Source organism: Pavona decussata, unplaced genomic scaffold, assembly GCF_977016875.1.
Source record: "Pavona decussata unplaced genomic scaffold, jaPavDecu1.1 SCAFFOLD_395, whole genome shotgun sequence".
NCBI classification, from domain to species: domain Eukaryota; kingdom Metazoa; phylum Cnidaria; class Anthozoa; order Scleractinia; family Agariciidae; genus Pavona; species Pavona decussata.
The window spans coordinates 174,648-191,593 of NW_028145766.1; the positions used below are offsets into that span (position 1 = coordinate 174,648).

The 16,946-nt window shown below is 38.6% G+C and overlaps 1 protein-coding gene across 2 annotated transcripts; it reads right to left on the reverse strand.

Moving 5' to 3' along the window:
* Positions 1–1,909: 1,909 nt before the first annotated feature.
* On the reverse strand, positions 1,910–15,724 carry LOC146451173 (uncharacterized). Of its 2 annotated transcripts, XM_085099514.1 has the most exons (4): positions 15,608–15,724; positions 8,152–8,259; positions 5,380–5,537; positions 1,910–3,348 (listed from the first exon to the last, which is right to left on the reverse strand). In XM_085099514.1, exons 2-4 carry the CDS (start codon positions 8,222–8,224, stop codon positions 2,647–2,649), a joined length of 933 nt encoding a protein of 310 aa, XP_084955640.1. In that variant the 5' UTR covers positions 8,225–8,259; positions 15,608–15,724; the 3' UTR covers positions 1,910–2,646. The 2 variants fall into 2 exon arrangements, with proteins under 2 accessions (XP_084955640.1, XP_084955639.1); XM_085099513.1 differs by lacking the exons at positions 8,152–8,259; positions 15,608–15,724 and adding an exon at positions 5,701–6,143.
* Between the last annotated feature and the right edge of the window lie 1,222 nt (positions 15,725–16,946).

Here is a 16,946-nt window from a genome sequence, read left to right on the forward strand (position 1 = left end):
TCATATCACAAACTAGAGTTCATAAATAGTGTTTGGTCCATCCGGCAACGAAAACTTTCCGCAATAGAAAGCGGAGATACCAGTGTCAATGCACGGAGTTCTAATGTGCCGCGGAAAATGCCGTACGCACGACTCGGCTGTGCCTATATCTGGCCTATAGTAATTGAGAGTCTTGGTACGTCCTAGGAGAAGGTCACAGCTAAATTTGTTATGTGGTCTTTGGTATGAAAATTTCAAGAAAATGGAACAAGCTTGTTCCATGTTGAGGTCACGGTATATTCTTGTGCAACTTCTGTGTTGCGAAATACTATCATTTATCTACAAAGCGGTTTACAGTTAGGTTTTGGGCTTTAGGTTGGTTTTAATGCCCTCGGTGATTGCATGTCAAAAATAATTAAATTAATCAAAATTTACTTAAATTGATTAATTGATAACTAAATTAATCTGAACAGCCCACTTTCCAATATGTCCAATTGTTTCTTGGTCGAAGGCGTTTTCTTCGCAAGGGCTACACTTGATTGGTGCAGTTGTTGTGACGTGTTGGTTACAGTATTCCTTGGGTCTCGCATTTACAACTCTCATTTGAAAACCGTTCTAATATTAGCCTGAGTATCCACTCCCCCTCCCCTTAGGATCTAGGAAGGCCTGATACTCGCGGTATTCTAATATCAAGTGGAAGAACTATGAACGACTCTGGCGGCGGGTTTCTAATTTTAACACACTACACCGGGCTCGTACAACTACGGCTACATTTGATTTCTCGTCTTTAATCTCAAAAATGGCACTGTTTTCCTCTCACTGCCCAGATCACGCTTTATTATAAAAACCTGTCATTCCTGTTTTGCGCACGCTATGCGGATGCCGTTACAAGAGGTTTACTTTCATGGCATAAGCTATTTATGTAGATAAATCAAAATTCAGGAAATGAATGACTTCTCCTCTCACTGAGTTATTTACAGAAGCCTCTTTATTTCATGAAACTGCAAAATAAAACCCTCTATTGTGTGGGAAGTTTGTAGTTTTAAATGCGCAGTTCATTTGACAAGTTACCTAAGAGTCGTGCTTTCATGCCAGTCAAAACAACTCCGCATTTCATCTACGAATCCTGCGTTCTCTAAATACTTGGACTTCTGAAAGTGTCAAATAAGACGTTGTTAACAAGGGAAGGAAACAAAAAAACACATTGTGCCGGTATTTAAACCGTTGATTAAATCTTCAAGACCATAAACCCGGGGCGTGGCATTCAAAAAGCCACGATTCCTAACCTAATTTCCAGCTGAGCATTCTTCTGTTGAACATTTCCTGCACTCATCGATTAAGCAATCGATTTTTCCATTCCTTATTTTTTTTTTTTTTTTTCAGATCTAAAATGGCTCTCGTATACTTTAGCATTCTCCGTGATTGACTGTTGACACATAACACCACCGTACCATTTAATTAGACTAACTGCTTGAAATAAATTGTTAAAAACATTAAACCAGACTTGCAAATCTGTTAATCTCAAGAACTGGACGTCAGCCAAAATATGTAAGCCAAGAAACTATTGCGGGGATTAAGACGAAATAAGCACTTTCTTTGCTGAATAGAGAGGCTTGATGTTGTGGCGACCGATAACCTTTAGTGGCTAGAATTTTGATATTAGATACATAAACCGTAGACTAAAAACGGATCATTTTCTGTACCAATAAAGAAAGGTCGAGGTTCTGCTACACGCATCTTTCAATGAATTTTGGCATGTTTTTTTCTGTGAAGAATAAACACCGAAATAGTCACATTTTAATTTTCGTGGGAATATGGAATGAAATTGACTTTTCGATAAGGGCAAACATCTTTAGCATCTTCCCTAATCTGGTTAGATTATGATAGCAAAGAAAATAAATAAATAAACCAAAGCAAAACAACACACAGGTTTATCTTTAAATACTTCTTGAAAATTTCTCAAAAGCACGTATCGGTTACAATTTTTCTAAAGGTAAACAAAGTCTTTGACCATCGAAAAAAAGCTTTCATGTATGAGTGAATTAGAATTCTTAAGTTTACTGTAACAGAAGAAGGGTTGGTGACGAAAACGTGAAAGGATTTTGTGTCCTAACAATATACTATCATCTATTGGCATTTAGCAGCCCCTAACTAGACAGTTATTGACAAACTAAGAAGTCACGAAATCGGATAATTTATCACTTGAAGTTATCAGATGTCAGAAGAATTCCATCTGCCCTGATAGATAGAACATAAAGAATTTGGCACGATTCGATCTCATGAGTTTTAAAACTGTAGGAAAAAGTCATTAAGTTTTCATCTGAAGTAACATTAATTTGAATGTCGTTATCTGCAATGGCGCGCACTACGCGAGGACAAAGTTTTTATTGCACGATCTTTGTAGTTTGAGTGCAGCATGCTGCATTTAATACTGTATATATACATATGTAAAGGAACTATTTACCTATGTGTTTTACGAGACGTACTTAAATGCTGAGAATAACAGAAACAAAACAACTGGAGTTAATAAAGCTAGAAACTAAATAGAAGTGAAAATTTCATGACATTTTGGTCACTCGTTTCAACATTTCTTTTCGTGTATGAAAGGCCTCGTGTTGCTAGAAGCTATTTTTTTTTTATTATTATTATTATTTTTTCTTTACTTTCTCAGCTAACATAAGAAACACGAAGCTGCCTTAAATGCTCCTCTGCCTTTGTTCTCAATCGTAAAATACTGGAGCTGCGAAAGTTTTCAAACACCTCTGCATCCCACGATGACATTGGCTCTGTGTGGAGATGCCTTTCGGGAAAGCTTTGATGTGAACCACAATGTCTAGCCAAAGGAACGTAAAAAGGAGCTAATGTTGTGGATACTTCATAAGATTTATCTTTTCTATTGTCCTGGGATTTTTCTTTTTCCGGTCCGCTACTTTCGGAACTGCTAGTTTCATTTGAGGCTGTAGTCGTAACGGCCGAAGGTTCCAATGAGTTACAATTGTCCTCGTTGGCTTTGTTTTGATTTTCGGGAGCATTGTCAAGCAGTTGTTCAATCCGAAAGCTTTTACCAATATTTTCGGAAAGAGAAGGCTGCTTTTTAGTCTGTGGAGGATCTTTCCGTGACAATATGCTCTCAATACTGAAGGAATTTGATGATAGCGATGGCTGTTCATTGTTCTCTAAAATCGGGGATGAAGGTTCATCAGACATTTCCACTGTGTTGTCCTCAGACGGAGTCAAATCCCTGTCGAACACTTCGAGAATTTTCAACGTCACAGAAGTCTTTTCAACCTGGCTTTTCTCTCTCCTGCCTGGCCTTGCTTTGGTTTTTTCTTCTCTTCGTAGTTTTGCTCTCCTGTTCTGGAACCATACCTGAAAGAACATACCCATTTTGATAAAACTATAGTTATAAAAAGTTAATAAACCAAGCCTTGGCAAAGAAAACTGTAAAATACCTCATCGAGTTCGTTGTGGCAAAACATGTGCTCCAAAACATTTTGGTCGATTATTCGTTACAGTTTTACTTACTTTTATAGCAGAAATAAAGCCAAGTCAGAAATGACTGTTTCAATATACTTTTTGACAAGTTGCAAAATTATTAATGGCAATGTTTAATTCCACCCTGAGACGAGACTCTACATAGCTGTGGCATACAATGTAAACAACAGCCAGCGTTTTCATCGCTTCAAAAGCGGCTGTGTTTACACATCGCACCCATGCATTTCCACGATTGGAGTTTCAGAGAAGTTTTAAGAAACAAAGCCATTGCTCACAAGTAGCAAGTGTGAAACATAAACCATGAAATCAGCTTGAACTGGAGAAGTCTGTCTGACAAAAGAATGGCTTCCCCCTTTCTACGAGGACATTAATCATCCACATTGACCTGATATGGGTAATTTGTAATATTCTGACAAGCGAAAAGCTTTAAGGTTAAACTGAGGAAGTTATCCTACTAAAAAGAGCTGCTGGTTTGAAAATCTTTTTGCCACCACGGTGTTCAAAATGACTTATTAAACTGAATATTTGTTTTGCAGAGGCAAGACTTGGAGGATGCATGAGCGTTTCGCTCCTTAATTACAATAATTGCTTACACATTACTACGTTGTACGTTCAAGAAATATTTCAAAATCAGCAGTAACATTAATCATCGAAGTGGTGTGGTTTCATAGTCAATTAGAGCTTCTAAGAGTGCGCTTTAGCACCGTTTAAAAGCATTAAAAGAGATGAAACGATTTCCTCACAATGCCAAACACAAACATTCCTTCACACCCATGACGCACTCCGAAAATCCAAACTTAAGAACAGTTTAACACAATTTACGCATAAATCTCTGTCGGAAAGGTAATTTATTGATTAGCAGGTAAGGTGGCAAAAATGTGTATGAGTTAAACTCGCATCTATCGCGACACGTATGCCACCATAAATCAAATTCAACAATTGGACAACAAATAAATCACTACTGTATGTCTACGGAACATAGATTTATCGATTCAATGTGCAATTTTCGTTCCTTTCGCAATGATTTGATAGTTTAAGCTTGAAAAGTGCAGTCGTAACGAGACAAAATCTCTGCACGAAGCCAGTCTCGGACGCTCCGAACGGAAGCTACTGGCGACTTAAAGACGCCAGCAAAATTTTCACAGTTACGACTTCGTAACTGTTTGATAAACACAAGAGCTATTTTAAATGGCTTCCCAGCGTATTCCAAGCTACATTACAGCCTAGCGGAAACATGGAACAGTGTTGTGGTAGAAAATTGTCTTTTGGTCGGGAAAAAAGAGGAATCGTTTAATCCCCAATTGACAAAAAGTGGTTCGCTACAACCCCACTAGCCAAATTTAATTAGGTGAGTATAAATCACAAACTCACTCGGTAGGGTGTCCGTCCTTCACCTCAAAACATACAGCAACCTTCTGTTTAAAACTTTCTTGCGCCTTCTCAGAATAATACATTGAGAACACCATCACATGGGAAGACGAATAAACGGTCGATTCCGTGTGTTCTTTTGAGCAAATTATCCTTTCCAAGGCCAAGGCAGAAAAAAAGAAAGAAATGGCCTGTTCTTCGTTCGCCTGACCGTAAAGTGTGAAAACGATTTTAAAGTCTACCAACAAAAGGTGTTAAGAAAATTATCGGTCGGCAGCTGTTACAAATTGTATTGTACGAACATTGTATATCAGCCAAGCCTGTCCAGAACTTTCTACATAATGCCATTTGGCCACTTACGGAACATGCAATTCATATCGAGCGCAGGACGAAGAAAGAGTCGTGTATGGAAATTCGTAAGAGCAGGCAACTTTCTTGGCGCTCACAGTCATAACATAGAGAGCGGCTTCAACAGCACACGAGATATTAAATAATGCGGCGAGGATTGTGTTTGTAATTTTGAGATGTTATTCTTACCTGCACTCTTGATTCTAGTAGATCGAGCTTTAGGGCAAGCGCCTCTCTTGTGAATACGTCTGGATACTGTGTTTTTTTGAACACCCTCTCCAACTCCCCCAGCTGCCACGCATCAAAATTCGTTCGACTCCTCCGTTTCTTGGGCAAGATAGGAATTTCTGTCGGGATTGCATCACAGCGAACAAAAATTAGGAACAGTAAGAGATACATTGGATAACTAGTCAATTGTTTAAGCAAGGGCTGCTGCAACAGTTAAATACACCACGTTGTTTGACAGTAGAGAGAAAAACAGAAAGTAACAAGGTGTTTAAATTTGCATACCTATTGCTTCGATTATCTCAACTTCGGAATCCGAACTCAAGTCCCCTAAACTACCCAAAGTGACTGGGAAATGGAATAAATTTGCATCTGATCCGGCGTTTGTCGTGCTCGAGTAGCGTAGAGTTCCACCAGCTGCGTGCGCATAGGCTTCGCTTTCAGACAACATGAGATTAAACGAGGGAGGATGAAAATTCATAATCCCTTTCTGCGAAGATACCGGCACTAAAATGAATAAGCAAGCGCTCCCGACGCACGCTTAAGACCAGCGCGTTTTTCCGTCAAAAGGGAAGGATTGATTACGCTCCGAGCTTTAGGCGCCTCGTTAGGAGAGCAATGCCGAGTTGTTAACAGAAACCTAAGCTTGCAGGCTGGCAAAGATGCCTAACAAGCCGTCAAGTCAACTGTCCAATTATCTAATTACGTCTCAAGTAATTAAAGCTGATAAGAGACCCCCGTCCGACGCCACATATATCACTCTACACATCAGCGACCGGAGCCGCGCAGCGCACGATTGTCTCATTCGTGCGCTAATTGGTAATTGTTTGCGATCGGACTGTTTATACTAAGCGCTTAGTCCTTGCGTAAACAATTTGCCAGCGCACGATTACCACTGGGTAGTGTGGAAGGGTAGATTAAGAGCTCTTCAGAGTTCTAATACAGAAAGTGAGATTACCGTGCTAGCGAAAAGCCTTTGATTGGTGTAATATGCGCTGATGCCGTTTCATTACACGGATATGGCATTTCGATGATGTTGGTTATTGCTTGTTATATTGTAGCATTTTAAAAGCGTTAAAGCCATAAATCACGAGCTTGTTATGACTGTTATCCGCTATTCATCTGCGATGAAAGCCAAGGGCGCAAAGCAAACTCTTTTCAACAGTTGAGAGTTTGGGTCTTTATGTTACGCTCTGTGTACTTATTTGGCACCTCTGTGAAAAATCAGAGAGCACATCTGGGTTTTACCAATACTATCACAATTGAATTTGTCGAATATTTTCTATATCGCGATTTGGATCTAAAAAATTTAAAACGGAGACCACACACGCCCTGATGGTCTGTCAAAGTGATTTAATTTACGCTCGCTATCAAATCAGGGAAGAAAAGCACCTCTTCGAGAGCTCCTTAACGAGCATTCCTGTTTTAATCTAATTTTCTGGAAGCTTTTAGAGCTTTGGTGATGTAAAAATAGAAGGTAGACGAAGGAGAGCGAGCGGAATGTGGCCGACTTTTGCCGTACTTGTTGGCTTGTCTGGATTGCTTTATTATTGTCAGCAAGAATAACAGGAGATTATCCAGACTGATGCCAGGAAATTTAATTAAGACGGATCAACAGACTTGAGGCTCTCGACTCATGCAATAGCCTTTTCCTGCGACGTTACAATAATTGGTAACCCGTCTCTCAAACCATTTTCCTTTTGCATTCCGAAGCTAGTTTCCCAGTTCCTGGCAAGCTTTATTATTATTGCTTACGATAGGGTATTCTCTTCTATGCAAGTCATTCTTGAGGTGAAAAATACCCGGGGTTACTGGGAGGGGGGGGGGGGGGGGCGTACTCCTAGGAATTTTTGGTACGGATGTGCCAGTCGGTTCCTCAAATCGCGAGCCCATTGAAGGCCTAACTGTGTACTTTTTCAATTCTTCTTTTGAGATTTGGCCTCTAAACTTTATACCCAGGAAGGCTAGACGAATAAATGATTTTCACACTCAAAATCGCCGTCCCCCCTCCTTTTTTTCTTGCCAAAACGACAAAAATCAAGCACTCTTTTTGAAAGCAACAGACAAAAAATTGAATATATTTTAGGCGAATACTCTGCACGGGTTAGATGTCAGAGTCGCACAACACACACCGAAGATTCCAAGGACGGTCCCTGAGGAAAATTAGGTACATGAACGGGAATAATTAACAAGACAAGTGAGGAACTAAAAATGTCCTATCTGTGTTGTGACTGGTTTTAAATCGCTTGCTGGTGAGCAGTTTTGTAACTTTTTTTCTGAAACGCTCTGAATCATGTTAAAACGCAGAAGTCACGAATCCACGACTCAGGCATGGCGAGGTGTTTCTCATCCCGAAATTAGATTGTGATCACGATTGAAAATAATAACTCACGGTTATTTTAACTTGTATTCAAATGCAAGTTTTGAGTAGTTTCCTTGCTGTTTTTAAAATGCTCCTCGTCATATTCTATCAAACTTGCTAAGATCTTTCTGTTGCTAATTAACTTATGACTTAAACTCGTGTCTGTAAGTAAAAGAGCAAATATATTATTACTTTGCCAATTAAAGTGAGTGCCCTTCGGGTTGACCAAAAAAAAAACGCTTCACCAGTAATTCGGATTAAAGAAAATAATGACTAATCCACTGGTAGTATCCGTACGATAGCGTAAGCCAATAATTAAGAGTGACTTAGACAAGCTCGCGAGGAAAGCCTGGCTATGAAAAAGTACTCCTTACGGGATGAAATTTTGCCGTGGAGGTTGATTCTCTGCGGACCCAAGCACGTCGAAGCTGCGCCCATCTCGATCATCAGATTTAAGCTGTGGAATCAGGATCCGGGTAGTCCTGCAAAAGAAAACATGTTTCTTACAAAGAAAACATTATAGTATTCTCTAAACGGAATGCATGTGTTTGCTGACCCACATGTAGTTCAGGCACGTCTTAGATAGTTTTAAGTGCCGATTACCCGAAGCGGTTATCTCGGTTTTGATGTCAAGAGGCTATTGTGTTTAGCCTAATGGTATAAAATTCTAATGCTTTTAAGATAAGCAGAAGAAATGTTAGTACTTCGGGCTCTAAGTTATCTTTCTCTATACAGATTGTACTTAAATCAAAACAGTATAATGACGTAATTGGTAACTCTCCACGTTCAGTATTAAACGGCTGAAAGTCTTCTTGCCTTCTTTAGTTCCCTAACGGAGTCAAAGGTCTTCAGCTTCAGTCGCGTATTTTGGTTCTGGCCTTCCACTATAGTATTTGAAAGACATCCTACCGTGTATGACCTTTTAACTGAAAACTCTCGATTTTTCTGTGGTGCTATTGTTTTAATGTACAAGGTGGTTCTAACTTTTGACTCTAGATGAAATCCTTAAGTGTAACCATCGGCTGCGGTATGGTTTAGTATTATGCCATGCTAGTGACTCTAAGTTTTGACTGTGTGAATAAAATCTCAGCGTGACCATTCATATGAAAGCTACTGGAGTCACCCACTTTCCTAAAATACCGCTTATTATGCTAGAGCATACTGGCTTAAAGTTCGTTCTAACAGTTTGTCGCTAATGTGTACTTTGGACTAAAACCCTTAAGTGTCACCCCTCAGCAGTATCCGACATTCAAATTGAAATTGAGCTGGTCTCTTTTATTTTTTTTAATGGCATTTTGAAGGACTAGAAAAGCCAGGTGTACCTGTGGATGACAGATAACCCATGATCCTTTGACATTGTCAATCATTCCGACTCAATAATCTCTTTATTGTGAGAGCCGTGGAGGAGAACCTGCACTGTACAAAATAACTCTTTGATTACAAGTGGCTTAACACAGCACATTTTTACCCAGTTCCAATTCTAGACTGTGACTCTCCCAGTGTCATGATATGTGGTTTAAGTTTTGATCAGCCGCAGAAGAAGCGGTTTTTCAAGGGTACTTTTCAAGAGTACCTTTCCTTTGTGCTACGATGTTTCTCAATAGTTAGGAATGGAAATTTGGAAGGCATAAAACTTTTTTTGCTGCACACTTGGGCACTGTGTGAAATGAAGGGGTCAACCTGAGGACAGAAACACAAATCTAGTGTACAATACGTTTTCCCAAGGCAGACCCACACAAAGAAAAGGATGTCCTAAGCGGACCCAGGGGAAGTTAATCAAGGTGGTAATAAAAAAATTAGAGCAATTGCTGAAAACCGTGACACGAAGGAATTTTTTTTAAAGAGAGAGGTCTTAATTTCCATTGCAATTTCCATCGTTCGTTTTCAGATCATCTCAGCTTTCTCATTCTTGGCCAGTTAGAGACCAAAAAATTGCAACTACTTTGGGAGCAAACACTCTCTATGAGAGTTTTAACGGAAAATATAAAAAGTATTTCAGTGCAACCTTTAGCAGGAGACAGGAGATCACTGACAAAGATTGCGACACATACTTTACAGTGCCTTCAAAGTGAAGCAAAAAATAACAAAGTACATCAGCGTTCTTTTATTTGGGCTACCAGTTTCGAACTCGACAATTAATTTTAGTTCATTTGTTTGACGAGTACAAAATTAACGGAACAATTCAACAAAGTTTTTTGCTCTTCTTTTCTTAATGGAAATACTAGTCGATAAATATAAAACCGTTTTCGGTCGATTTTATCGCCAATCGAATTACGTAAATCAACATACGTGCACAAAAATTGGTTAATTACCAATGCTACACGAAAAGACCGAAACAGCCGGATTATATTAGTCCCAATAAAAAACAGATCCCTGCTATTGAAACGCTCAACCTAATTTTACAGAAGGATAACTGAACAAACAATAGATCACAATCAAATCTTATCAGTAAGAAGCTCTAATCGAAGAACAAAGGAAACCTCGTTTCCTTGATTGTTCCGGTGCATAGTATTCTATTCCAATCTATCTAAACCGTCACTTTGGAATCCATTCCGGTAAGAACCAATAAAACATCATTCGGAGGGAAGCGTTTTATGACCCGCAGACAGGATAATCGCTTACTATCCAAGATGGACAACATTTTGTCAAGGCGATCCACTTACGTCGCGCGACCAATGCATCGACTGATCAAGAAAGTTTGTAGCGGATAGGATACGGATGAGGGAATGAGTGGACTGGCATGAAACATCATTAGTACTGACTGATTTGAACTGCGAATAAATGGTTTACGAACATGGAGGACCAATGAGTTGTGTACGCAACTTTCCTTTCCGCATGCAATCGATTTCAGGCGCACGGCCATGGAATTCTTTACCTGATAATATTAGAAAGTCTGACAGCAGAAACTTATTCAAAAAACAAATACATGAAATACTAATCAACTTTTTTTAAAAATAGAAAATGCTTACCTTACACCTTCCGGCTTCAATTCTTGAAATAATCAAAAGCTTGCAAATTTGTAACAATCCTGTAATTTCTATCAACATAGCTTGCAAATCCGGCCTTTTTTGTTCTGTACATTCACTTTTTTGTTTACTACTTATTTAAGTTTTATTTTAGTTGCTGCTCTTGCTTTGTAAACTTTGTCAATAATGTCAATTTGTAAACACCAAAATTTATTTGCATTTAGTTTAATATAGTCATACCTACCCGCCTCGACTAGCTTTAGGTATTTGCGGGTAGGTATATACCTAACTTGTAACTCTCTGTTTTCTAATTAGTGTGTTGTTGTTGTTACTGCTCAAGAAGCGTGCATGCAAGTCTACACTGATGGTCTTCCATATCTTTATGAATCAGCTATGGCTCAGAAATAATGTTATATACATTTCATTGTTACACTTGTCATCTCAGTTATCTGATGGGAAATCGAAACCAGAATTACACTCTTCAGGTTTTGATAAGGATATATTTTATAAGAATATCGAGGCTGAAATTTGCGAAATTTTAAAGAGTATTTTAAGAACCCAAGACTAAGATTTTGAAAAGGATATATTTGTGTGTTGAAAATCTGTAAATACAATACAATTATGTTTCTAACTTAACCGTATAAAATTATTCCTTTCTCTTAACGACAAACTAGCCAACAAAAAGGAAAAAACCTGCACTAGCTATAGCCAAATGTTCAATGCTAATGCCAGTCGATGAACGGTACATGTAATACATGATCCGTAATACATATGTACAGCATACAGCACAAAAGAAATGAACTAAACTAGCTGCAAAAAGTTCTTTCTTTGATATTGACACCCCAATACATTCTAAAACGAAAATGTCGTAAGCTATAATTTAAGAATAGTACAAGAATATTTTCAGCCTAAAAGTAGCAGAAAAATAAGAATATATATTCAGCCTGGGCCGGAAATAAACAACATTCTTATAAAAAAAAAAAAAGAGTCTAATTAATGCAAGGCACATTAAGAAAATAGCGCCCGCATTATCGATCAATGAAACATTATCGGTTTTTCATGCATCTTCAATATGTCAAAAAAGTCGCAGCAACTGGAACATATTTATCCTCGTGCGTGTGAAAATGTAAATTTTCTTGGTGTGGAAGTAAAGTTTGAAGCCAGCCAAATGATAGACTTCCCTCGGCACAGATCGTAGACCTGACTTGCTGTTCTCAGACCCAAAAGCGTGATATTAAAAGACACCTACCACTGTAGATTATGATAGAAAAGCGAAACTTGGTATTGAATGGTAAAGAGCTTTAAACTAGACCTTGTTTTACTATTATAAATTACAACGCGATTTCGTTATTTCATATTTATCGACTATCTCCCTTTTGAATGTCACCGATACTGCTCTGACCTTATTATCGTCATTTCTCTAGTTTCTCTGTAATTTTTTGATTCAATTATTTGTCGACTCTAATTTACACAACCCGCCTCGATTAGCCTTTGCTATATGCGGGTTGTGTATGTATTTGTTTTTTGTAACTAAGGTTTAAGAAATTAATAAAGTTGAAGACGGTTAACGTTGAAGTCGGAAGTTGAAATGTCTACCAATTTTGTAGCTGTCATGACCCATATGCTTGGAAAGAAAAACACTGAGACCCTCCACTGGGACTTTTGGCTGATATCGAAAGCTTAAAACAATAAGAACAACAGCCTTACGATGTGTAGTTCCTGATAGGAACGCCTGTACGACAAATCAGTGAGAATTTTTGCGGATCCACCGAACGGGTCACAAACATACGAAGAAAATTCTCTCGTTGTGGTATAAACTGAACTTATCCTCTCTCAATATCCCCTAGTACCCGGATAACTGATAGGATACAGTCTGTAACGATCAAAGCCGTTGTAATGCTTGAGCGAAAAAACTAGCGTATTGAAATGGCCAAAAATCTTGGCTGTCAAAAAAGAAAGGGCTGGACTGACTGACTTAAAACATGGAGGCCGTAAAAACAGCCATAGCATCACCGTGCTATAGTGAAGAACAAACATGCCGAACCGTCTCAACTAAGCAAGTTTTGACCATGACATACAGCAGCTATATGTAGATTCCTTTTCTCGGTTTCAGAGTGCGGTTGAAGGCGAAAAACAAAGGAATGTTGCAGGGTTATTGCTAAGGGAATCCGTTCTTTTTTCCCCTCAGTAACCCGACTTTATATTTCCCTGCTTCTTATCTAAACGGGTAGCCCGACGATGGATTTCAAAGAAGAAACCTTAAAATTAAGACCGTACAACCCATCACTGCAGTGCTAGTCAACACCAGAATCATATAGAAATTAATCTTATCTTGCAATCATGATATTTGAAGTCTTGGAAGTCAAATTTGCCAGGCGATAAAAGAAACCGGAATCAAGTCCGTCATTCTGAGTGACCTTCGCAACTGACTATAAACACGAGCATTGATGCCAGATTACAGACTGAAAATTTAAACAGTTTACATTAGGGTTTTCCCCAGAACAATGATCATTTTGTAGCGAAAGATGCTGTCTAGACTAAATAATGAGAACGAGTAAAACACAAGCACATGAGAGTTGATCGCCCACGCCTGCAGTGTCAATCTCCATGCATGTTTAACAACATCCACATGCACAGTACACCAAAGGGCATGAGGCTAAGTTATACTAGTGCAAGAAAAAGAAAAGCTCTTGAAAACCGCCGACACTACCGGTGTAAACACCATTCGCCACCAACAAGTTTCATTCGGGCAAATTAACTTCAGTCCAAATGAATTACTCGAAACTAGACTGTTCCTTTGGTCACTGCGCACATTTTACTTTTCACATTTATGTAATTTAATGCTATCTTTATATTACTTTTCTTATATATTGTAACTTCCTTTTGTTGTGAGCCATTGAAATAGTGCACAATTATAAAACCTTATAGACTGAAGCGACGGAACGAAACGAAACCATCTGATTGAGCTACGACTCGCACCATCGATTGGTGATGTGGGTCAATAATTTACCAACTGACTGGTGTATAAATCCTTTCCAATTTTTTAACCTACATAAAATCAAAACTCATAAATTTAAGCGGCCCACAACAACTGGGATCTGCGGATCGAATGCATCACAGATCAACAGCCCTAGGGAGATTTTCAGTTCAGACAGCATACTGGAATACAAACGTAAGATTTAATCTGCTAGAGGTGCATTGTCATCGGTCGAGAACTGCCCTGTGAATCAGGGAGTGTATGAGGCTGCAATGCAGTGGAATGCATTCGAAATAGCTTGTGGACAGTGTAGTTTTATACATGTCTTTCAAACTATATTATTATATAAATTATAAAAATAATATAATATTGTTTTTATTATTTATTATTATTGTTGTTTCAATCCTTTTATTCATGATAAGTGCTGAAGGGGTCAGTTTGGAGACTTGCCTTATATTTGCACGCACAAGTTTTCGGATTTATCCAGGTCTCAGAAAAAACGTATCAGTCACAGTAGAGTCACATAGGCCTGGTTGGCGAGCACCATCTGCGAACTTTTACAGATTTTTTTTTCTAACACAAGAAAGCAAAGTTCAATTGGATTACATAAGATATGTGAACACTGGATGTAAGTTTTCAAAATAAGCTACAAGTTGACAATTTCAAAGCCACGTTATGGAAGTGAAATATTATTTTTTCTTGGCCGAAGGACATGCAAGACTAATCGGACTTGAGCTAGGTGTCATCGCAATCGATTGATACAATACAGACACATTTCGATCAAGATGACATTCTTTTTTAAAACAGCAAGTGTCCTAATTTGACCTCTCATCTTCGAAATTTGTCCTATCCATTTTTTTCATTCAATACTTCACGTAAGAAGTGGAAAGTCACAGCTGAACTTTTGGTGCACAGTATAAAACTACTTTGGCTGTGCACACAAAACAATTCATACTCAATCAGCCAGACAGTCCAGCCGTTTAAACACAGATACCAAAAGAACAGCCTTAGGTTGATTCGATCTGTCTGTACTTTGAGCCAACGAAACTATCCACAGGGTAAACTTACGCCCTGACCGTGTGCTGTATATGCTATACGTACACAGCCCTGCTTTTGGAGCAAACTGTTGCAGAGGCCGTGGGTTCTAATCCCGTTTAAGCCTGACATTTTTTCAGGTTTTCTTTTCACAACTGCGGTATTATAAGTTGGCGTGCGTAACTACGACTTCTCACTTATTAATTCTTTTATCCGCAGTTTAAATGTATGTAATTTCATATACTCTTGCTCTCAAACTTGGTTGAATTTGCAATGTCTTTGGTATTTTAACGCTTAAAGGTGTGAGTGATTAGACACGCAACTTACTGCATCAGTCCTTATTTTTTTTGTAGGTCAGAAGAAATGAAAATCAATTAATTGGCGAAGAATATTATAACGGCCGACTTGCTAATCTTGGACAGGAAGACAGAGGTGGTTGAAACACAATACAGAATAAGGAATTACTCATCTGCAAGGAGTTTTAACTGAGTGCATGAAGATTGATCAGTTGACCGGTGCGACCGAATGATTTATGATTTATTTGATCCTTTTAAATGTTATGACTTCGGCTCACAAATGCCAAAGAATTTATCAAATTTCCACTTAGGGAAATTCAATTAGGCTACAGTCACCTTAAACGAAAGAACTGATAAGCAGTTTTCATTTCAGTGACATTTTGGCCACAGAAAGAACAAAAAATGGCGGAGAAAAAGGTTACAGTAATTTGGGTAGAAATCTAGGTAGAGGCGGTGATTGAACTGCAGCCCTTTGTTTTATCGATTCTTATTCAAAATGCATGCACTTGAATCGTATCAAAAACGTATTATGTCGATCTGTAACCAGTAAACTTACCCCAATGTAGTTTTTAGCTGCAGCAATTATGGAGCATCAATCGGCAACAACTGCAGGCAGGTACGCCAGCATCTAGGTATACTTGATAAACACACACCAAAACCCTCCCCCCTCCCTCCAAAAAAAAAAACCGACAAATAAAAATAACAAATCATCTGAGGTCAACTTCTGTAGCAGCTTCCGTAGACGCTTTGGCCCAACCCATTCCACACAAATCCGTTTTAATATCTCAATACAAGAAACTCATTTATTTCAATTCTTTAAAATTCAAATACTTTTAAGTGGCTCTCTTTGCATTTTGCTGCCTTTTAAGTTAGTTTTTCTTGCATATTTCTCTATTTTGAGTCGTTCGTGCGACATTTGCATTTTTTCCGTGAGACCCATGGATTGCACACAACAAAGCCTTCTTGACTAAACATGTGCCCGCGAGGCTTCTCCAGGGGGAGGTCAGAATTTATCTCTGACACCATTTCGGCTCACCAGTTGCACACCGGACCTTTTCCGTGTTGGAAGATGATGTTTGAGTGACCTAAATGTTCAACATGACAGGGCTAAGGAGGTCTAAGAAGTCTAGCGAAGCTGGATGAAAACAGAGGATTAATACTTTGAAAGAATGAGAAAAATGAACTGCTGATGTGTTGTAAGCGCATGTTGTCTGAACTTATTAGTGTGAAATTGGAGTTGACATCGACTTGTCATCGGTGCTTCCTAATTACTGCAAATCTAATAAACGGATTAGTTAAGCAAATTGACTAGAATAATCGTCCGTGTGTCAGACGTTCACGGAATTAAAAGCAATATTCCTTTTGTTCTCCTTTATTTCAGAAAGAGCTTTTATAATTTTCCAAGTGGATTTTCGACCACAAAATATGTTTTCGGTTAGTTCTGAATTGGGCTTATAAAGGGTGCCACTAGATTTCACCTTTCAGTATTCAGCTGTTACAATGTATTGCTATTCTCTAAGTTTTTCCACTAATTCCGTTAAGATCTTAGTTTTATTCTGGCCGACGACGATTCTCAAAGGTTGTTTCTCAGTCTAAATCGCCTCTAATTCGGCTGGAGCACTAAAGGGTGGTCCGCTGATTCAAATAAATGACTTTATAAACTACGGCTTGGTTCCTACTAGCGACATAACCATCATAGCAATAATCATAGTCAAAGTCATAATCATAAGAAAATGTTCGATCATTTTCTTATGATTATGATTATGTCGATCATAAGCGTACCCACGTCTTTATGACTGTTTTTCAGCGTTCGCACTACGGCATAAGCGATTATGGAACCAAGCCTTAGCGGGGATCACTTCTGCAAACAGGAGCAATATGTAGCTGGATCTTCA

Bases quoted from the DNA above. Each gene is read 5' to 3' on its own strand.
- LOC146451173 (XM_085099513.1), bottom strand. From the start codon at position 5,896: ATGAATTTTCATCCTCCCTCGTTTAATCTCATGTTGTCTGAAAGCGAA. The intron at 5,538-5,700 runs GTATGCAAATTT...CAATCCCGACAG, and splicing joins TGAGATAATCGAAGCAATAG to AAATTCCTATCTTGCCCAAG. The intron at 3,349-5,379 runs GTAAGAATAACA...ATGTTCTTTCAG, and splicing joins TACTAGAATCAAGAGTGCAG to GTATGGTTCCAGAACAGGAG.